The sequence below is a fragment of the Fistularia commersonii genome, chromosome 3 (genome assembly GCF_037954325.1).
Source record: "Fistularia commersonii isolate RoL2024-O1a breed Wild chromosome 3, RoL_Fcom_v1.0, whole genome shotgun sequence".
In the NCBI taxonomy this organism is placed as follows: Eukaryota; Metazoa; Chordata; class Actinopteri; order Syngnathiformes; family Fistulariidae; genus Fistularia; species Fistularia commersonii.
The window spans coordinates 17,335,609-17,358,102 of NC_141286.1; the positions used below are offsets into that span (position 1 = coordinate 17,335,609).

At 36.7% G+C, this 22,494-nt stretch overlaps 1 protein-coding gene across 3 annotated transcripts; it reads right to left on the bottom strand.

The window, feature by feature from the left end:
* Nucleotides 1-1,632: 1,632 nt before the first annotated feature.
* On the bottom strand, nt 1,633-22,176 carry LOC147235715 (brevican core protein-like). 3 transcript variants are annotated; one of them, XM_086143903.1, is made up of 19 exons: nt 22,056-22,176; nt 19,777-19,871; nt 19,586-19,677; nt 18,704-18,995; nt 17,642-17,816; nt 17,285-17,412; nt 16,868-17,182; nt 14,507-14,686; nt 13,562-13,736; nt 13,356-13,483; nt 12,512-12,622; nt 11,917-12,423; nt 11,459-11,536; nt 10,782-10,895; nt 5,906-6,064; nt 5,750-5,832; nt 5,104-5,245; nt 2,890-3,072; nt 1,633-2,785 (listed from the first exon to the last, which is right to left on the bottom strand). In XM_086143903.1, the coding sequence occupies exons 2-19, from the start codon at nt 19,862-19,864 to the stop codon at nt 2,757-2,759; spliced, it is 2,979 nt and encodes a 992-aa protein (XP_086000029.1). In that variant the 5' UTR covers nt 19,865-19,871; nt 22,056-22,176; the 3' UTR covers nt 1,633-2,756. The 3 variants fall into 3 exon arrangements, with proteins under 3 accessions (XP_086000029.1, XP_086000028.1, XP_086000030.1); XM_086143902.1 differs by having other exon boundaries at nt 19,777-19,937; nt 22,056-22,134; XM_086143904.1 differs by having other exon boundaries at nt 1,633-2,810; nt 19,777-19,937; nt 22,056-22,134.
* Between the last annotated feature and the right edge of the window lie 318 nt (nt 22,177-22,494).

Genomic DNA, 22,494 nt, shown 5'->3' on the forward strand with positions numbered 1-22,494 from the left:
GAATTTGGATTTATTTCTTGTTGATTCTTTTGGAAAAAAATCTGGTTAGCAGTTTATTTCTCAGTTTATGTACCATTTGTTATAGTTTTTTGTCCATTTATGGCTGAAATGTTGGGACAGTTCATATGAAGTAATTAATTGGAAAAAAAATAAAGCTACATTTTAAAAGGTTAAACAACATTGGATTATGTCGCTCCTACCTATTTTTCGGTATCCCAGACCTTTGCCGTTTCAGGAGTGATCAACAAATATACCCACGTTGCTCACTAATCATAGCAGGATCTTTAAGACATCTCTAAGAAACCTGCTAGTTTAAAGTACTTTTCCAATTAGATCAGGGAGAATTAATGTAGAAAACAATTCTTTTGAATCTGTTTTGATTTTGAGAGTATAAATGAGTGTGGTTATATACGCTGTTGTTGTCATCCTGCTGATGTTGTTGACAGCTAGATTTGCACATGTCAATATAAACTTGTAAAAAGATGCTTGATTGCCCAAAGACAAACCCATTCCATCTAAGTGCATTGTTTTATCCACAAAGTTTATGTTTCGTATCAAACCAAATATATAAATTTTGACACAAAGTTTTCGTATATTAATATGGATGAGATGTAATAAACATGATATTATTCCTTTGACTTAATATCTTGTTTTGCTTGTCATCAAAATGCTCACCTAACTGACACGATAGATGAAGATCCATGTGGAGGGATGACAGCATGATGCAGGTGATGTTGATCTTTAATGATCCAACTCGAAAAACAGCATACGTTGAGAGAAGCTTGAAATCTAATAAATTGAGTAATGGCCTCTTTATTTGGAAATTACGGTTTGGGTGCGGCTTCATTCTAAATATTTCAAGCCAAATATCCCCTTAAATCACCAGAGAGCCTCCAGAGACTCGTTGATGTAGTGATTACAGACAGTGTGAGGAAAGGATTATCAATAAGCTACAAGACAAATTGTATGGCTATTTCAAAGAAGAAAGAAGCTCTGAAACCTAACCTCAAAGGGAAAAATTGGATTATCAAACACGTTTCTCCTTCCATTTACCTTGGCAGCACTATCGCAGATATGGGAATGATATCAAGAGAAGGATTGCATGAGCCAAATTGTTTTTCATTCTCAGGAATGGTATGCAAACTATGAAGAGAAGGATTACTGAATTGCTATGCTCACCCTTTGTTGATGTTGTGTAAGTGAATCTTGGTTAATAACATTTGACGTGAAAATGCATTTTCAGAGTTGTGAAGGATGGTTGACAGGGAAAGTTTGACGGGAAAATGAGCAGATGAAGGAAATGGATAATGTGGAGGAATTGGAATAGATGGAGATGGCTAAGAACAGGGTGAGTTGTGGCAGACCACCTCTTAAGATATCGAACATACAGAGAGATTGCGATCCCCTTTAATCTTATATGATTAGTCTACCCACCCCATGGCCCAGTTCTTCATTTAAGAGTTTTCCAAACAATTACTCCATGAATTTCCTTTTAGTGATAATTTCTATGTCTAGCCTTCCAGATCTATTTTTTTCTGATTGTTAACCATTTTCACAGACAAACGAGGACCAAAAAAAAAAACATTTATTTTTGTAGAGGAGACCACAGCTAGACAAAAAAGTGCATTTGGACTTTTTCTGGCAGCAGATAAATCCACCTGTATTTCTGCCAAACAAAGCTATTTGTATGTTTGCTGTAATGATGACACAGTGCCTCATTGTCAGTTTTTTGGTGTTTATGAGAAAACAATAAACACAGACTGCAAATCAGGACTGGGGTTCTCATCAAAAAAATTGTACAATTTATTGAATCATGTCAGAATGACTTTGCTTTTTTCCAAGGGAAAATAAACATATAGTACTGCATGTATATTTTGTATGTATTTCAGGTAAATATAAATAATTTCAGTAAAATAAATATTTATCTATTCCACAGTACTTCTCATGATGACACAAAGATGATGAAATTTGTCACTCTTCTACAGTTTAATTATTACCAAATATCTTATTCATTAAAGTTATATCAGCACCAATGAAACCGCCTCAAAGATGTCAAGAATACCCAATAAGCTGTTGAAGTCAATATGAAATGGGATTTTGGCCGACAGGTTCTGAGGATGTTGCTTTGTGACTACCTTTATAGTCAGAAATTTAGCAACCACCAATTTTAATTCTTGAAAGGGGTTAATGCTGTTGTAACCTGAAGGAAAATGTAAGGAAAACTTGATCAACTGAATTTCATCCACTTTTTGCAGAAAAATACCTCCAGAGAACCCCCATGAACCGGACGCCAGTCAATCGCAGCGCAACATATAGAGAGAAACAAACATTCATCCTCTCATTCACACATAAAGACAATTTTCTGATTTTTTTCATTTAACCTTCCGCATGTTTTTGGACATAGGGAGGAATCTGGAGAACCTAAAGGAAAGTCACACAAACATGGGGAGAACATACAAACTCCAAACAGAAAGGCTTCCTTTGGGCCCTCTGTATTATTTGAAATATAACTAACAGAAATCAAAAACAGTATTTTCAAAATAAAGAAGATAACAAAATATATAAATTAAAAATCCACAGTCAATAAAATCATTGTAAAATTGGAATATAAATTAAGGGACAGGGAAAATTGCACCGTTGCTTTGAAATAAAAAAAAATAAAAAAAATGAATTACTTTGTTTGCGTCAAATTTTCATTTTAAATTATAGATTGTTGCTTTTGTTCCTTCCTAATAGGGCTTGTTGCTCCTCCCAGGTTAGCTGATGCTCCTTCTCCTGACATTCACTTCAACAGGAAGAAACAAAGGTCACTTGTATTATTTAAATGCAAACACATGCGATTATTCCACTTATTTGTTGCATTTCTCTACAAAGCAAGAGATCACTCACTGTTTACACATTCCACCAGGGGCAACTCCCACTGCCCATTTGCCTGGCAGCGAATCACTGGCCTGTAGCGTTGTCTCAACCCTGGCAGGCACTGATATCGGATGATGGAGTTGACTGGATATTCCTCTTTTCTGTGACCAAATGTGTAAGCGTTCTCCACCTTTGGTGGGGATCCGCAAACAACTATAAATGTGGTAAGAGATGAGCTCATCAGAACACGTTCTGTAGTCCTGATTATACACTGACAGTAATAACAACAGTGACATACCTAAAGTTACATTTTTGCCTCTGTAATCAGAAATTTTCAAAGATCAAACATGATATGGTGGTGAATGACTTTAGTTTTTCATTGTTACAATTTAATAACGTAACCTCCCTAAATGTTTCCCTGTAAAATAAAGCAGCAGTGATGATGACACGCGTTACCTTGATTGTAATTATGATTTGAATTATAACTATGATTAAAACTTAGGTGTATTGCACATACCAAATTATATCATGAGCCGCAATGACTGAATACCCTTATATTAATTCACTATCTTGGCATAAAACGTTATTTTTCTAATATACCTTTAGTTCATTTTGAGAGAAAAGCACCAAGTAGTGAAATCAAGACGGATATGTAGACTAACCAGCATAGACAAAGTAAGCTGGTTGTAAGAGATTACAAGTACAATTCTTCTTTGACTAGTTCATGAGAACATAATTGGTGACTTTTTATATGAATGAGTAGCAATGGAAAAAATGTATCTGCCTGTATAAATACTGCATTTCCATGCTGTCATAGTAGAGGTATGCCACTGTTGTACATTTGTTTGATCCAGCTGCATAGGACATTAGTTTAACATGTGAATGACATCATATATAAATTACGTGCCAATGCGAAATTATAATATGGTTGATAGTGAAATCAGGTGGTCTTAAAACCAACAGTATCCATGGCAAAACTTGCTATATTTCTGATTGTGTGGGTGTAAGCATTTAGTTATTTGGAAAACATCTCATTTTAGTTGGTCAATATCACAATTCAACGTATTGCATGATGGCAAAAAATAACAGGGAGAAACGCATATAACATTTTTTCAGTTTCTATGTTAAATAGTTGCATCAGATGTCGTAACATTATCTTCAACTTGCATTAAACTAAATATCACCAAAGATAAATATTGTAAGTGTCCTGCTCGTAATGTAAATCGAACAAATTCATACTTTACATGAAAATTACTAACCTTTAGATCTTTCCTTTTGTTTTGCCAACAAAAGGTAACACCGATGCTGCTATATTTTGCAAAGGCTGATGAAATCAGCTGACTGATGTATCATTATATGCAGTGTCATGTTTACACAAAGCTTTCTTGATCAGTTGAGCTCCATTTAAACCCACCTACTGTTCCTAATACCTTCAGTGATTTCATTTTCTGAGACTAATTGCCTGTCTATAAAATTTTCCCTCCCTCTTTGCTCTCCTAAAGTATCGGGTCAGAGTCCAGTTGTGTTTATTACCTGTCTGTCACCCTCTACGCTGTCATTGCCCCTTTTAAGGACAATGTAATGTGTTGTAATAACTACATGATATCATGATAGTGTTACTTGTTGGTCAAATTAATATCAATAATTTATTTTTTGTGATAATGTTCTCCTGGAAAAAGCAAACTTAAAGATGATATCTGGCCTGGACCATTTCAGTCATTCTTGAAACATTCAGCTAAAAAAAAAAAAAAACAGAAATCTTTGTGTTTCATTCTGATTATACCTGAGATGCATTTTTGATGCTGTATAACCTCATTTATATGTAAGTAAGGTTTCTTTTTACCCCAAAAGATTCAGATAAAAGACTGAATGAAAGATTATAGAACGGAACTGGGTGAAATTCGAAAACAGAGCAGTCTCAATATCAATACATGGAATGCTGATGTTTGCTTAGGTTTATAGAGTATCAGGTCAGACGCACATGAATAAACAGAGAGTTTCTCTGTCTCTGTCTATATCATATACACCACACTGGTGTATCACAAGTACTATTTAAAAACAAGAAAGGAGAGAAAAAGACAGGGGGCTAAAAAGACAAATGACTAGAGAATATATTGTCACTCTGTTGAGTAACAAAATAGAACTACATGGCAGTTTAACCAGATCCCTGGTAGCCAAGTTCTGTTATTCAGTTTTTATGCTTTTCTGATAAGCAGAGAAGGAATAAAGGTATAGCTTGTGTACCTGGACCTTTCTTGCAGGTAAAAGGAAGATGATAGCTGCAGGGAACATCATTCCACTGGCCATCATGCAGTGTCATGGCCACACAGTCTTCTCCAGTTTGAGAGTAACTATCAGGCTGGACAGGCCTCCAGTTCTCGTATTGCTGAAGGATAGGAGATATATTTATCCCAAGCACAAACTACAGATTATAGGCCTTTAACGCTTAATCTTTACTCATAATAGTTATTTATTACATATATAACAATAATAGGTTAATTAATTATAAGTGAAAAGAATCTGCTATGATATGTTTTGTTGAAATGAAATTGCTGAATGAGATCAATCACACCTTCTGACTACCCATTTCATATCTTGGGATAAGAGGGATAATTACAATAATTACAGTGTTGCCATTTCTATTATAATTGTAATAAGGTATTATATAAATGCTGTGACTTTTACAAATAAATGTTAAAGACAGCTCTTTTTTGCATACCTCATTACTTCTGTATTGAATTATACAAAAAAAAATCATAATTAAAATTGTATCTAAAATACTAATTATTATTTAGTTAGATGAAAATTTAAACTTAAATAACAGGCTCAGTGACTCAGAAGGGACCGGAATTACTCAATGTTATTTAATTAAAAAACAAAACACCCTCACCATCGGCGAATCATCCGTCCAGCGGAAATCATTCTGCAAAGTCTTGTCATTCAGTCCAATCCACTGGTAAACCTGGGCGTTCACTGGGGAAGAAAAGCATGTTCACTCTCTGACCTCACCGTGTACATTTGTAAATACAAAATGCCAAGCACTCACAGCTAAGAAATTGTTGCTCCTCTGGTGTGTTTATGCTGACCAGGTGTGCTTTGAGGTTACGGCAGTGCTGCTCCGCATCCACCCACACCTTCTTAGCAGAGATGTGTCGGTAACAATTCCCCTGAAATTTGGTCCAACCTATTTCACAGAGCTGCTGATCTGCAAAACCCCGTGGAGAAAGATTGTCAAATTTATCCCTTTATTGCATACAGATAACATTCTGAGTGAACCTCTAATTGGACTTTTTCCACTTTGAGGATCTGAGCTTGTTCAATATTAACAGGTTGGAAAAAATAAAGCACAGAGTGTGATGATGGGGTGCTTTGAATATATGATGTTTGAAATCATTGTCTATATTCTACATCAGAGGTACTCAAACTTTTTGATATTCTGGACACCCAAGGTAACTCTCAAAAGGCTGCGACCTCTGTTTGAAGTGCTCCTGCTCAATAGATTAAAACAACATTAATACATAATTAGCCAATCGCCCTCTTCCATTATAGAGCTGCTATCAAACAGGAAGTGTTGTGTACTCTAATGCTGATGATGTGACATGTGAGATGACAAATTAAATGAAATAATATAAGCATATCCTACAATATCATAAGACACACAGACACAAATTTTACAGCAAATTTCAGTTGCCTTTTTCTTAAATGAGGAACAAAGATAAGATAAGAGCATCGTTCACAGAACAAGTTGTAAACCTGACTTAAAAGCATTTTCTGATTTACATTGACTTCTGACACAATTAACTTCGCAATTTAGTGAGCTCATACATAGAAAATGCTTGCAGGCCTGTGCTGGGAAAAGTAAATAGACAGATCATAACCTACATGTCATTTTTTTTAGCAGTTATCATTTATATATCTATTACGTATTCTGTTTATAGATTTTATTCCACGGCCCCCACACCTCCAGTAGATAGCCCCACCATCACCTCTGCTCCCTGCCAACAACCGTCACCTACTCCACCCATCTTCCACCGAGGTCGACTCACACCGCCCCCTCCCAAGCCCGTGGATTAACAGTACTCCCTAACTTCCCAGTGGCTCAAAACCTCCCCCTCCCCTGCTTGTCACCTCCACCCCCACCTCCACAATAAACATAATTTATTGATGAAACAGCTGATGATGTTAGAAGGCAGCTGGGGAAACTCCACTCTATCAAGGTGGCGGGCCCTGATGCGGTCAGCCCCAATATGTCTTCAACATGAACCTGAGTCTAGAGAGGGTCCATGTGATGTGAAAGGCATCCTGCCTCCTCCCTGTGCCAAAGACTCCACGTTCCAGCACCTCTATGTATTACAGACTGGTGGCACTGACCTCCCACATTATGAAGACCTTGGAGAGACTCGTCTCGGAGCAGCTTGCACCTTGGTTGAACCCCACTTGGACCCTCTTCAGTTTGCCTACCAGCCCTGACTTGGAGTTGAGGACGCCATCACCTACACTACCTGGACCACGTCTACACCCATTTAGACAATATGGTGATCACTGTGAGAGTCCCTTCCTCTTCACCCTCTCCACCACAGACTTCAGCTACTACAGGGTCCTGTCATCTCCAGAAGTTTTCTGATGACTCGGCAGCAGTCGAATGTATGTATGATGATGAGGTTGAGTATAGGGCTGCTATGGACAACTTTGTCACATGGTGTGGGCTGAAACATCTGCAGTTCAATCTGGCAAAGACTAAAGAACTTGTTGTGGACCTTAGCAGGACCAGGGATCCAGTGACCCCTGTCTCCACAAGGGGATCAGTGGGGATATTGTGGTTGACTACAAGTATCTGAGGGTAGTCATTGAATACAAACTGGACAAGGGACTGACTTCCTGTATAAGAAGGGCTAGAGCCACCTCTATCTGCTGAGGCGACTGAGGTCCTCTACTATCTGCAGGATCATGCTTAATTTTTTTTACGAGCGAGTGAAGTTCTGGGAGGGAAGCTGGACCTTGTGACAGAGATTTCAGATCGGATAATGCTTCACAAGGTGAAGGTCTTCCTGGACACTGTGACCAACCCACTCCATGACGTGCTGGTCATGTACAGACTTACCAGCACCAGACTGATCCCACCACGATGCACAACCGAGCGCCATAGGAAATAATTCCTGTTGGCAGCCATCAGACTGTATAATTCCTCACTCTGAGCGTTAGACACTCGGTGTCAGTTGGCTGTTGGTGGAGTCATCATGTACAACAATTCTCCATATGTCCTGTAGTTCCATTGTTTTCTGTGCAATGACTGTTTTCATGTACAACAACCCTGATTTATACACATAATTACTACATGTATAGGTAATCATATACAGTACATGTACTTGTAAATACACATGTATATACGTTGCATATATCTTTAAATACCTTTAACTCCATTATTATTTTTTTCTTTTGATCTTTACCATTTTTAATTTTATTTTTATTATTCACTTTTTTATTGTTTATATAGAGTTCTATTTTGATTCTTCCACACTTTACTCTTGTAGCGGGAGCTGATTTCAACAAAAAGCAATTTCTCCCTGGGGGATCAATAAAGTATTCTGATTCTGATTTTTGTATATATATTCTATTTGGTTCTTTCTTTCTGCCATTCTTTATTGTGCATAGGGCTGAATTATGATTTTAATTTTTGATTTCTTTTTTGATATGTACAGTGTTTCTTGAAGCAACTCACAATTCTATCTTAAAATGTATAATGTGTTCCTTTACTCACCCTTTTTTATTGGATGTTGTGTGCCGGCTGCTCTTATATTATCCAAGTTTTGCAACCAATAAAAGTACATTCTATCTATCAATCTAAGTTATTACTTAGAAAAAGAAAACTCTTTGCCATAGCACATTATCCCATCCTATAGATGAAGCCACAAGTCTTGCCATCTAATAGTGCTGAGGAAATACTAGACTGAAATAAATAATTTGTCCCAGGAAGCATAGACAGTCTACCCTCATTCAGTTGTTCACAAGCTATACAATTTTTCATTTGTTCATATTAGATCTTATTAATCGCTGAAAACATTATTTTTTCCCCCCTATGACATTTTCAGTAACTGTTACTCCCTGCTAAAATCTACATCTTTACATACTAAACAACCATCTAAATGTAATGACAGGAAACTTTCACATCATGCTCTGCTTCAGCAGGAAGGGCACAGCCTCATAGTAAAATGAATATGAATTTCCACTGTTTTCTTTCCATTCAAAGGATTCATTCTCTCTCATGCTCCACTTTTAAGACTATATTTAAGGAGTTAGTTCACAAAAGAAACACACTTTTCCATTTAACCATGAAGAAATAGAAACTTAACTGTGCATACCGGTTTACATTTATTCACCCCCTCTGAGATTTGCAGCTTTCTTTAGCAGAAAACAGTCCCTGTTCATGCCTGATAACATTTTAATTACAGGTACAAGTACATTTTGTGGCAAATTCAATTTAATGTTGGCATTCCCTCTCTCTACCTTTAATATGGTTTTACATTTGTGATCAAGTATCTTTCAAGTAAATCTAGAAATGACTCTCTCTCTCTGTCTCTCTCTCTCTCACACACACACACACATACAAACACTCACACACCAGAATGCCCTGGCATGAAAGTGATAAGTCCAAGTAAACAGAACAAAATTAAACTACTTGAAAAAAGCCACTGACTTACTTTTAATCACTGATATTAAACGGTATTACCGTCATAACCATGAGAATATGAACTATCTGGCAGAATGAAAAAGGTTGCCTACATTAAATGGCTACTGTTAAGTGATTCTAGTCTGCAATTAAACTTGATACCTGAAACCCACCAAAAAAAAAAAAAAATCACAAACAGCAACAATAACAACATCACTTAATTCAGTTTAACCATAAAACATTACTACTTCAACATGATGGGCTATAGTACTTTTTAATACTATCATGTACATTTGATCCTGAATTTTTCCTATGGGAATCAATAAACTAGTATCTTATCAGATTGTGACTTTACTCTTAAAGTTTATAATTCAATAATATAAATAAAAGCTTAAAAAGAAAACTTCATTCGGATTAATTCTTAGCCCTATTCTGAAACGTTTGTAGAAACTTTAAAAAATATTAAAAATATAAAAAATTTTTAATTTCCTTTTGTTAAGTTACCATATATGTTGACATTTCTATTCTCTTTACTGATTTTACTAAGTTTACCTTTTTACCTATCCTTTTGCTTTAATGTATTTTGTATTGTATATTTTTGGAACATTTTTCATTTGGAGTCTTCTGTTTTTAGAAATTCCTCTTGCTTTTCCTTGGTGTTTTTTCCCCTGTATATCCCCTACACCTTCATTTTGCTTTACTTTTAAGAGGACTTTGCTTTGTGCATGATGAATTTCTAGAATTTATTCATTTATTATCTATACCACTCATCTCCTCATAGAGCTGTGGGGCAGTTGAAACCAATCCCCTATATGAAATATGAGAAAAAAATAAATCTACATACTGTCTCTGCTGTGAAATGGGAATTTTTTATCTCCCCAACATTGTCCTGAGGTACATTAACAAATTAAAAACATAAGGACAACCCACATTCATCCTTAAATTAACCCCTGAACAAATATTTCTGACTAGTTAAGAGAGGAAGGCACCTGCCTACTACAAATGCCAAAGTTTAATCCTTGCAGCAGTGTTTGTTTTTTTTATCCGCCTAGCCTCTCCCTATAAGCCTTCTGCTGCTGTAGCATCTTCACCCATATTCTTTGTGATTTGGGTAAACTGAGCATTGAGCTGACACTTATATGACAGTTACACAATAAGCATTTGGAACTGCTACACCGCCATGCTCCAACAAATTTTTCTTATTAATTGATTTTCCAAGGCTGTTGAATCTTACTGGTTGAGGCTTTTGTCTTACCGATCTCACAGCGTTTCCCTGTGTAGGTGGGAAGGCATAAGCATGTGAAAGACTCAGCACACTCCACACAGGTAGCTCCATTGGCACAGGGATTGGGATGGCAAACCTCTAATGCTGGAAAGAAAAAAGGGGGGGGGGATTGAGGTAGATTTGATGCTGTTTTGGGGCATTGCTGGAGGGGATAAAGGTTCCAACTTCATCAATTCACCTTTGCCGAGGGAAACATTTTCATTTCACTGTCATTGTATACAAAGCAATTCAATGTCTGAGTATCTCTTGCACCACAATTCTTTGACTAGTTTATTTTAGTAGAATTAACTTTGTAGCTTGATGATTACCCATCATTTCATTTTATCTTATTTGGTATTCATTTGTTGCCATTCATTAACAATTCAAGCTTAAGCTGAATAAAAGTCTTGACTATAGATTTAAGTCATTTTGAAAAAATCCAGTTACTTTGTTTTGCAAAGATAAAAACGTTGTAGCTTAATGCATTTATTAATCCAATCTTATCCATCCCAGAAATATTATCACAATCGCTTTAACTGAAAATTTCACTCCATCAACTGAGCTGATCGTTCAACAATACACCAACCAGCAACATGCAAACTATGAACTAACAAACTAAAGAAACAACTTTTCACATGTGAATTTTCAGCATGAAAAATATGACTTACGACGGCAAACAGCAAACCCCCGCTGCACGATGCATGACGCAGTGCCACACGGATTTGGCTCACATGGGTTGTCACCTCCTGAGGACATAGGTGAAATTAAATACATTATATGCCTAAGCTGCGCTTTAACATCGCACTTTCCCAACTTGCGATTTCAAACAACTTCATACGACACTTCCAATTCCAAATTTTTATGTGCATGAAATGTCCTAGTAAACTGTATGCCTTGGGTTACATATACATTACATACTTGTGTTTGCCTGTGTTAGCTGCTGTGAGCCCCATTACCAGTCAATGTGTGGTGGGGACTACACATTTATGCATATGTATCAGCTGTAAAAGTGAAAAGCATTCACAAATATTTACCTCTGAATCTGGACTAAACCAGCTTCCTAGGTCCCACATTATGTTGCAACCATATATAGAAAATGCAGCTGCCACGGAATAGGCAGACATACCTTCTCTGGAATATGGTGGTTGCAGGCTTTTATCACCTGATAAAGCTGCGAAGATGGAGCAGAGGGCAGAGAAAATGCTGCGAATTGCATCTCCATTTTTTTTCAGTTGCCCATGTCCCGTCTCCACTGGCACTGAATTGTCCTCACTCGAGACATATGCAGAGCCACTTTCAAAAGATCCAGAACTCAAAACAGATTCACTCCCAGAACCAGATAATTCTCCGGAGAATGGATAACTAAGAACATCTGTGCTCCCAGTTTCTGCTTCTTGAAGTACTCCTGAACCTGTGTTTAGTCCAGGTAGAATGATTTCACTTCCAGAAAACATGACTTGTGAGGTTGGGCCATCTTCACTGACCCTAGATCCTGAGGAATCCTCACTGCTTTGCTGAGTATCTGCATTGGTGGCCATGTCCTCCAAACCTGAACCAGAACCAAGCAACTGAACTCCTGAAAATCCATCAAAATCTCCTGAACCTGAATATATCACAGTAGTGGGATGTAAATCTGAAATGACATGCAAAAGGGGATTCAGTTTAATAGTCGGGATGGACATACTGAAATGTAGTGTGTTTATGATTTAAAAAAAGCTTACCAGAACTCAGTAAATCCATGAATATTTCAGGAAATGAGGTCAGGTTTTGGAATGCCGCCCGGATTTCTGTAATATCTAATCCAGTTTTAGTTGAAATAAGTAAAATGTCCTCTGCAAAAATAAAAAATAAAAATCTGAACGGTTACTGTTATAACCAGGAATTGCATTTAAAATTATGCAGTCAATTGCAAACCTAATAAAGCTAATTATGTTCCTAAAATTTGAGTATGAGTGAAGAAATGCAGGACCTTATGTCACGTAGTAACTTTTATTAGGTAAATAAATCCCATCTATGTGTAAGACCATCATGTTATGATTTCGAGAAAGAAAAAAAAAATACGCCCTCTTCCTATAACGTTTTTTTGTTTTTGCATCTCATGTAGACTTCAAAGGTTGTGAAGTAACAATTGCTTATTGCTTTCCATTTAACGTCCTTTATTCCATCTTTTTAACCTGTGTCTTTGTCAAATATAATACAAGTGTTAAAATAAAGGAGGAAGAGCTTAACCTTAGTTAACAAAGTTCATTGCTTACTGCAAACACACCACCATTGCAGGCAATTAGTTACACCTATTAAGACCTGGAATGAGCCCTAATCATTTGAACAACAACTAAAACAACAGTCTAGACATATTAACAGTATGCTCTGTCAAAATACAGTAATTGCAGGCGCAGTAACATTATAGATTAGAAGCAACCACTTTGTCATTTTTTTTCTTTTACGGGATAAGTGGATGGCATGTGTAGTGCTTGTTGAGTGTGTAATGTTCCGTCAAAAACATTTTTGTTACAAATTACCAGAAAGCATCATAATTACTGAGGCATATCGGTTTTTCTTTCTAACCTTCAAGCCCATCGGTGAAGCAGTATACATCATATCTTTCATCTGCAGGCCTCAGACCATGGGAACGAACTCCTGGTAGAAGTCCAAGATTTCCCAAACACTCCTCCCGGGGTGAAACAATGGGATACCTACATTGAAGCACTTTTGATTATGCAGTAAATGTTGGTCAGAAAACTAATCACTGTGTCTGTTCTGATTTTCTTTACCTGACAGTCTGATCCTGAATCCAGCCTGCAGCACAGTGGTCGTATCCATCTTCATATGCTGTTTGCAGTTGCTCTGGTGTGGCTATGGAGGTTCCAATGCTACTGCAGGCCAGTTGGGCTTCAGTGAAGTTTAAAGTATTTCGCCCCAGTGCTGAGCGATAATGAAAAACTGCAGCTGTGTAGAAATAATGGCAAACTTTATGAATTTTACAGTTTTGACTCAACAGTAAGCATGAACTCATACTCAACAGTCTCATATTAGACTGCTTAGACTGATATAACTAACTTAACACACTATTACTTGTGTAAAAATTAGGTCAAGTAAGTTGTATTACATCTACATAGTATAGGACTCTGAATAAGAATAAGAATAAGAATAAGAATAAGAATAAGAATAAGAATAAGAATAAGAATAAGAATAAGAATAAGAATAAGAATAAGAATAAGAATAAGAATAAGAATAAGAATAAGAATAAGAATAAAAACAACTTTATTTATCCCGAAGGAAATTTTTGTGACAGAGTTTCAAGTAAAACATAACAATAATAGATAATAGTAGGAAGGAAGGAGACTAAGAAATACAAATAAAATATGGAGTGAATGACTGAATGACTTTTAGCTTAGTTAATGTTAACAAAATGTCCACATAGGTATTATCTGACAAGAAAACAACAATGAAGAAATAAAAAAGTAATGCAGTTTTAATGTAACATAATGTAACATTTTAATGTAACATACTTGATAGCGTCAACTGAGAAAACAATATGACAGATACTGTAGAAAATTATACCCAGATTATATATCAAAGTTACTTTTGTCAAGTAGCCTGTTAAATCACTCGTCTATGAACAGATTTTTTATGCAACTTGCAATTCTATGTACTATCTCTCACTTTTCAACCATACCATAATGACCTTAACATCAATCGACTGCTCTGTGACTGACCTTTATGAGGGAGGTCTCCTCTGTACTTCAAGTTGGTGCTTTGCCTTATGTTGGTCAAGTTCACCTGCCAAGTCTCCACCTCTCCAGCCACCACGCTTTCTGTTGCATTCATTCCAATCGCCACTTCATGACTTATAATTTCGGGGCCATCTTCCTCTAAGCTTTCAGAAACTTCTTCACCTGTGCCAAATTAGGGTGATCAGTAACAGAGATGTAGAACGGTATTTCAAACACTTTGTTTCTACTTTTGTCTCTATTCGCTCTTATTGACCTATCAGACATCACAAGGAGTCTCCTGCATATTGATAGTTGCTCCCTGATGCCCATGAATTGGATAAAATATCCTGGAATCTAGACCAAGCAAGCAAGAGCGTGCACAGGACACATTAACGTGCATCGTGCATCTCATATGCGTCTTAGAATATGTGCCCACACTTGAGTGAACGAGAAAGAGTGAGAGTATGCGTACATGTCGAACTGTGTGTCTGTGCAATTTCACGCTAGACAGAGAGCATCCTCATTGTTTACTCAGCAAAAAAAAGCCAAAAAGCTTTCAGTGTGGATAGGCTTTTATGTATTTTCTTGGGACCAAAGTTATCAGTTCAGTCAGTCAGTGCAGCCCGCCAGATGGCAGAGGGATGGCTCCAAAAACGAAAATATAAAACCCACTTCATCTCAGATCACACGAAAGCATATCCCTGTTTCATGAGGGTAAAAAACAATGATGTGGTGAACTGTTTGCAACCTAATGTCCTGTAAAATCAACAAATTCATTACGACTGAGTGCTATGAGCTTGAAGTGTCAGGGAAACTGCTCAAGTCTGCAAAGCAAGCAGCACCTAAATACAATGAGACCCTGTAAGTCACAGGAAAATAAAAAGGCCCACATTTAGGCAGGTGGCAGATGTTCTATGCAGATTTGAAGATTAGAAGATAGAAACAACATGTTTAAAATGTTTAAAACTACTAAGTTCTATTTGTATTTGTTCTATTTATAAGAAATTAGCTAATCTAACATTGGTGAAGTTAGGTGACCCTCTGTTGTGTGTATGTACAGTATGTGTCTGTGTGTGTGTGTGTGTGTGTGTGTGTGTGTGTGTGGAGAGCGAGGAAGAGAGAGGAAGAGAGAGATTCTTTGATGTCAAAATGTTATTTCATTGTACCTGATGAAAACATCCTTATGCTATTCAACTTTGGACCACAGTTTATCAGGCACTTTACAATGACAATGATTTGATGGATTTTTTTGTTTCAGTTATATTAAAATAATGCCTGAGTTTTAGCTTGATGTCTATAGTGTAACTGTACAATATTTCATCTGGTACTGTCAAATTACAATGAAACACATCATCTTCTCTCCTAAATGTGAAACTTTATGTTGAAGCTCTCTGTTGTGTGTGTGTGTGTGTGTGTGTGTGTGTGTGTGTGTGTGTGTGTGTGTGTGTGTGTGTGTGTATATATATATGGTTCGGTCATGTACAAAAGAGAGATAGTGAATATATTGGTAGACGAATGCTGGAATTGGAGCTGCCAGGCAGGAGGTCAAGAGAAAGACCAGGGAGAAGATTTATGGACGTAGTGAGAGAGGATATGAAGGTAGTTGGTATAAGAGAGGAGGATGCAGAGAATAGGGTGAGATGGGAAAGATTGATTTGCTGTGGCGACCCCTGAAGGGAAAAGCTAAAAGGAGAAAGAGAGGATGTGATAATAAGCACCATAGTGTTCCCTATTGAGGGTAGAATTAAATTAAGATAAGACTGCTTACAAAATATATTTTGTCGTTCCTTGTAGGAAAGAATGAATTCAAAAGAAGTTCCTTCAATCACTGACCTTGAGTTTTTACATGGAAACTTTTCTGTGATTTTCGAGACCAGAATCTCTGGAAAACCACCTCTTGTCTCACCTTTACACATATTTATGTCTGGTTGCTAGGTAATAAAGCTGAAGTTTATGCCTGCAGTTCATTTCAATGTCACCTCAGTTTGTTCAAGCACTCTTAGCATAAGGGCATAAAAATCTGCTACTAACACCAGGCTGTTCCCGATGTGATATTTTGAATCATCTGGTAAAAGATTTAAGCCAGCCACACCAGACATGTGGAAGAAAACGAGGGGCAAAGATTGACTAACTAGGCAACGTTTTTACAGGTTATCTCTACTCAGCAGGGGCATATATAGAATAAATGTTATCAGTGGTGGCAAATCCCATCTTAATCATTTGTCATACCTTTGACAAATGACTTCAACAGCATCAGTAGGATAGATGAAGTGAGTCACTGACATTAAGTGTTGATTTTCTAAGTAAACTAAGTATTGAATTTTCTTTGCACCATCAAGTCCTGTCAGATCCTTAACTACTCACTCGAAAATATTTGCTTTCCACCTTTGTAGCAGAAGGCATCATAGGAGGATTCAGGGGATGGAAATGCTGTTTGGTTGCCGTGGCCGTTGATAGTTTGCACACCCAGGAGATTTCCTCCACATTGTGGCCGACGAATGTTGATAGGGTAGCGAACACTTCCATCTCCGAGCCAGCCTGCGCTGCAGACATCCATCCCAGCCTGCCAGGCCAAATACAAGTGACCTGTAGTGGCCAAGCTGGCTCCGATCTCAGAGCATGCCGTTGCAGCTTGAGAAAAGTTGTATTTGTCATCTGAACCACGGTAGATGACCTCACCTATGAAACAAAAGGGAAGTTTAAATATAATAAATAAAATACACACAAACTGTAATTTTTATTTGCACAATAAATCACAGTGCAGTTTCCATGGTAGTCCACCTGTCATGTTCTGAATGAAGCAGTAGACATCAAAAGTCTCATCCACCTCCCTCACCCCGTACGACCTGACTCCAGGTACATCCTTCTTGTCACCTGAGCAGTCCTTCCGAGGTAACCTGATTGAGTACCTTCCCGTAAAATAAGACAAGAACATTACTTATGTCATTCCTAAGCAGTGTTTTTTGTTATTCTTGAAATCTTTGATTTTAAACTTGTAGTTAGAATTAGTTATGATCTCATTATGAATCAATTTTATAACGTAACATTTACACAAAAACTCTCAACTTAGAGCTTCATCATCCATCATTCTTCTTTACACACACACACACACACACACACACACACATACACACACACCTAACTGTCTGATCAGAGAGCCAGCCAGCATCACATTGGCAGAGTCCATCCTCATAGGCTGCACTCAGGTGTTTTGGTGAAGCAATGACAGCACTGTTCTGAATGCAGGCCTCCTTTGCCTTCTCAAAGGTCAAAGTGTAGCGGCCCATGAATGGCCGGTAGTGGAACACAATACCTGCAGAGATAAAGAATGTTGAGAGTGGATGATTGAAATCCATTGTACCAGTTTGAATATATTAAAATGGCCTATGGTAATATTAAACATACCTAAATAAACACCGGAATTTTCATACATCATACGTTCTCAGCATCGCATTTTGTAAAATGGAGTGCTCTCTGGTGGACAGACTGTGTAAAAGTGGCACCATTGCTAAATATCTTTGAGTTGAGTTCCTGTTCTGTATTTTCTTTCCGAGGAAGGATCCACAAAAAGTGGTGCATAAGCTGTTAATGGCTGATTCATGAATTTAGATTGCTTTGTTGTGAAAAATATATAGCGTTTTGATTATAAAGTTTGCAAAAAATGGACCTCTGGGATTTCATGAATTCCTTCAAATTTCTTTCTCCTGCAACTAGATATAAAATCTATGAAAGTTACAAATAATTTTTGTATATTTTTATTGTGCTTTTTGGAAGCAAATTCAATTTAAAGAACAAAGACTGATCAAACGAAACCAAAGGTTATTGGCTAATATGGTTTTTAAGAGGTCTCTCAAAAATCATGTTAAGCAGATTGCATTATTTTGTACAATTTTAAAGATAATGATTACATACAGTGAAATCTGTAAAGAAATCTAAAACATCTCTATTTTTAGCATATATATTCAATAGAATTCAATTTTGCAAGATCCTGTGCCGTTGATGAAGATCATGCATGATGTTCCGTCACCAATAGGTAAATTATTGCACAGAGTTATATTTGTTAATTTATTTGGAGTGTACCAGCATTAGAGTAGCCATCAATTTAACAGCCTCTTGAAGAACAGTGGGACACACCTTGTAGGTTAAGCTTAGCTGACTGTAGTCTTATTGAAGTTATTGGAACAGATATAAAATTCCCACCTTCAACCTTCACAAACACGTCGTCATGGTTGTCTTCGATGCTGTGCTGAACCTCACAGCGGTAAACCCCTGTGTCACTGGAGCGCAGGCTGGAAATGTGAATGCTCATATCCTTTGGTTTCTTGGGGTAGTGCAGCACCTGAACCCTGTCCACGTAGTGGTTGGACACTCGCACCTTTCCATCCATGGCTGTTAAGATGGTTCTGGTCTTTTCTATTGTGATGTGAGTCCATTTTATGCGATAGGCTAATGGAGAGATGGGGACTGCTCCAGGCTCAAGAACAGTGAGATCCTGCATGGAAAGCATTATTAACATCATTTTCATTAACACAAGTCATATCTACTGGCTATAGTGTGTCATATGGCATGTTATAAATAACAACCGTAAATAGAGCCACAACTATGCACCTGAACTTCAGTGTTTTTGATTATTTTATGTAACCAGTGAAGTGTTCATTTTAATAAACATTTTACACTGAATAATGAGGAGCTATTAGGGGAATTATTCAGAATTGCACTCCATTAGCATGGCTATAACACTGTAATGCAAACAAATGAAAAGCTCTTAAAAAGAGCTGTGAAACTAGTTACAATAATTACATTAGCTTTAGAAATGCTTTCACTCGTTCCAGTACAATGAGGGCATGTACATAAACTTACATATAAGGTTACATGATATGTTCATTAATTTGGTCTTTGTTTACATCTTAGGTCCCCAACCTTAAGTCTGTGTCAGCTAAAAAGGTCAGCTAAAATATGAGTGACTATATTCACTCATTAGTTAATTGTAGATCAGAACTCTTACTGTAGCATTATAATATTGATACAAATATATGTGCAAAAATCTAACACCTTTGGAAGTGTTTTCTTGTTATCATGTACCTCAAAGAAACATGGCAGCATCAAAGATCCTGCAAGGGGAGGATACTGTGTGCCGTTCAGAGGGATGGTCACGTTCAGCATATCATCAGGGTCTGAAACAATTAAAATGCACAAAATAGGAATGCGGACAATAATCTAGTGAGGCATTTTGAGGTGAAGGGGATTTGTGTGCTTTGGATGCACTTTCTTACCCTGGATGATGGTCTCATCATAGGCATGTTCAATTGTTTCTGAGAGGACATGTCGACACATCCAGAGAAACACAGCCAACCTGATCATAGTTTTTCTGAAAAATGTCAGGAAACCAAGTGAATTGCAAACACCTAGGAAGATAGGTAGAATTGATGTGTGCCTGAAAACATACAAAGAAAGCATCTGAGATGCCAACCTCATAAAGAATATCAACATCACCATCTCTTTAAACAATAAAATAATAACACACATTATTCATAAATGGAAAGCTGAAAGACTGATTTGTACCTGATGAATTGTCTATTTGTGTTTACGTTTATCTTTATGTATCTTGCAGATATGGGTAGTAATGAGTTAGTAAGTACTCATAATGTTCTAAGTTATACATTCCCTATTATGGTAGATCAAATTATTATTTGCAGAGTTAAGTCAAATGTTAAAACCCATTTGGTTTTTTGAATAGGAAACAAATTGATAATTAGAAAAAAAAAATCTACGCTGGAGAAACCAAATAATGCTAAGTATAAACAAAAAAATTGCTGAAAGTTATTACTTGAACTCCAGAGTAAAAACTGCACTAAAGGATAATGTTGTGAATATATTGCTGCATATACATTGCAGATGATAAAATGTTAAACTCTTACCCTATATTTATGAAACCAATGACTGAACATTTTTAATGTAAACAAAAAGAAACATGGTACTTTATTCAGTATATTAATTCAAACGCCTCTCATTAGAATGATTATTTTGGATTCTTATATTAAGAGATATAACAAAAAGTAAGACAAAGTAGTTTGTTTAGTCATTGAATTTGAAACTGAAACTTTATTTCAGGCTATATAATGTGATAATAGTCGCATTTTGCACTGAGCACTGAAGAGTATCACTCTGTGACAAATCGGAATAGGTAGCTGACCTTTCCGTATATATGAAATTTAAAAAAAGTCCTAATATTTCTTTACAAAATGAATGCTGGTATGAGAATTTGTTACTAGTAGTTCAGTCGATTGCATTTCAAAGAAAATGATAGCAAGTTTGAATACTATTTTTTACTGTGTCAATTTTACATTAATTAGAAAAAATACATCCATGGGAATTTCACAATATTTTGATGACAGTCAAACAAACATGTTTTAATATGGTTAAGACAACAGATTTTGGGGGGAGATTTTAGTCATACATCTCGTGTAGGAAAATATTACATTTACATTATATATTTCTTATATTCAAGCATGACTGAGCAATGACAACATGGGTTTAGAATCCAGCGGGAGTGTCTCTTCAGGAACATGGGGTTTCAACAGACATTTGATCAGCAGCCAATGATGTGTGCATTGTGTGTGTATGTGTGCACGTATGCGCTTGCGTGCAGGTGTCACTCTGGTGGCCATTCGCACACTAGGCTCATTCAGCTCCGGCAGTGTTACACAGGCAGGGCCCTTAAGACCAAGTCTTTTCCCTTTCAGGCCGCAATTATGGAAGCTGTGACAACATCAGGCCTATTTAAGCACAACATTGTATATTCCAGAGTCTGCCCTTTCCATCCCATTACAACAGTGCTCATATTCAGGCATGACATTGTGCCAAATGTGACATGATGGGTGGAGTCATGCTACTTTCTCAGGCATTTCATCCTATTTCTTAACATTGCCATGCTGTTGTACTTTGGTCATATGAACAATTAAGTCTGAACCCCAAATGTGCCATATAGGTTAATTTTGAACTCCAGTGATTATATAAGCAAAAGTCACTGAATTAAACAAATGATTTCAGTTATATTCATGACGTTTCATTTCAAGGTAGACATTCATTTTCTTTCTAAATAAAATAAAGTTGATAATAAGCAAGCTAGGTATTTAAACAGAATTCTTCATAATATAATATATAGAAATGTTATGTCCGAAATTCTCATTTTAAGGCTGTTTTATTTATACATTCTATCAAAATTGGAATTAGTTTTCTATTTTCATTCAGAAATGCAAATAAGACAAATAAATTAGTTTTTTTTGTAAAACTAAAGATTGAATAATGAATGGATTCTTCAATGATGATGAATAAACACAAAATCAGCATACTAATTTATGTCAGTCAATCAGGAAGTACAATTCAAGGTGTTCAGGCTTGGCATAATTTTTTTAAAAAGTTACATAAAAGGTTTAAATTACATTTATTTCAAATTCAGTTTTGTGCCTACCTCAATCTGGGTGCAAATTAAATCATTGTATGCTGTTAATTTCAACATACATTAAAAAAAGATTAAAAAACAAAAGCTTACCCGTCTCCAAAACACTGTCACGCCTGATGAATTTGAACTAGTCTTCAAGGGCTTATTCTGGTTCCTATTTCCAAGCTTGTAAGACACAAAGTTCCAGTGAACAACAGCAGTTGGATGCCTGTATATGTGTGGGGGGAAAGACTTTTGGACCAAAACAGAACACACCTTTAAGCTGCTCCCACTAATGTGTGAAGGTTCCAGGTTAGCACTTTCAAAATAAAAGCATTCTACTGACCAACAGTCAGGAAAGAGTGTCCAGCATGGAGGTTTTTGTCCCTATTTAAAGCCTGCACATATTTAAATGAAGTCATGAATATTTCGGATTGGTAAAATATTAATTTGGGCATTTTGCAAAACGTTTACTGCCAAATTAAATTATTTTGTTGACTGGACTACAGTTTGGATGATGAAAACAATGAAATATTGTCCTTCAAAGTGC

Bases quoted from the DNA above. Each gene is read 5' to 3' on its own strand.
- LOC147235715 (XM_086143903.1), bottom strand. From the start codon at position 19,864: ATGATCAGGTTGGCTGTGTTTCTCTGGATGTGTCGACATGTCCTCTCA. The intron at 14,687-16,867 runs GTGAGTAGTTAA...AATTTGGCACAG, and splicing joins TGGAAAGCAAATATTTTCGA to GTGAAGAAGTTTCTGAAAGC. The intron at 12,623-13,355 runs GTTAGAAAGAAA...TTATTTTTGCAG, and splicing joins CTTCACCGATGGGCTTGAAG to AGGACATTTTACTTATTTCA.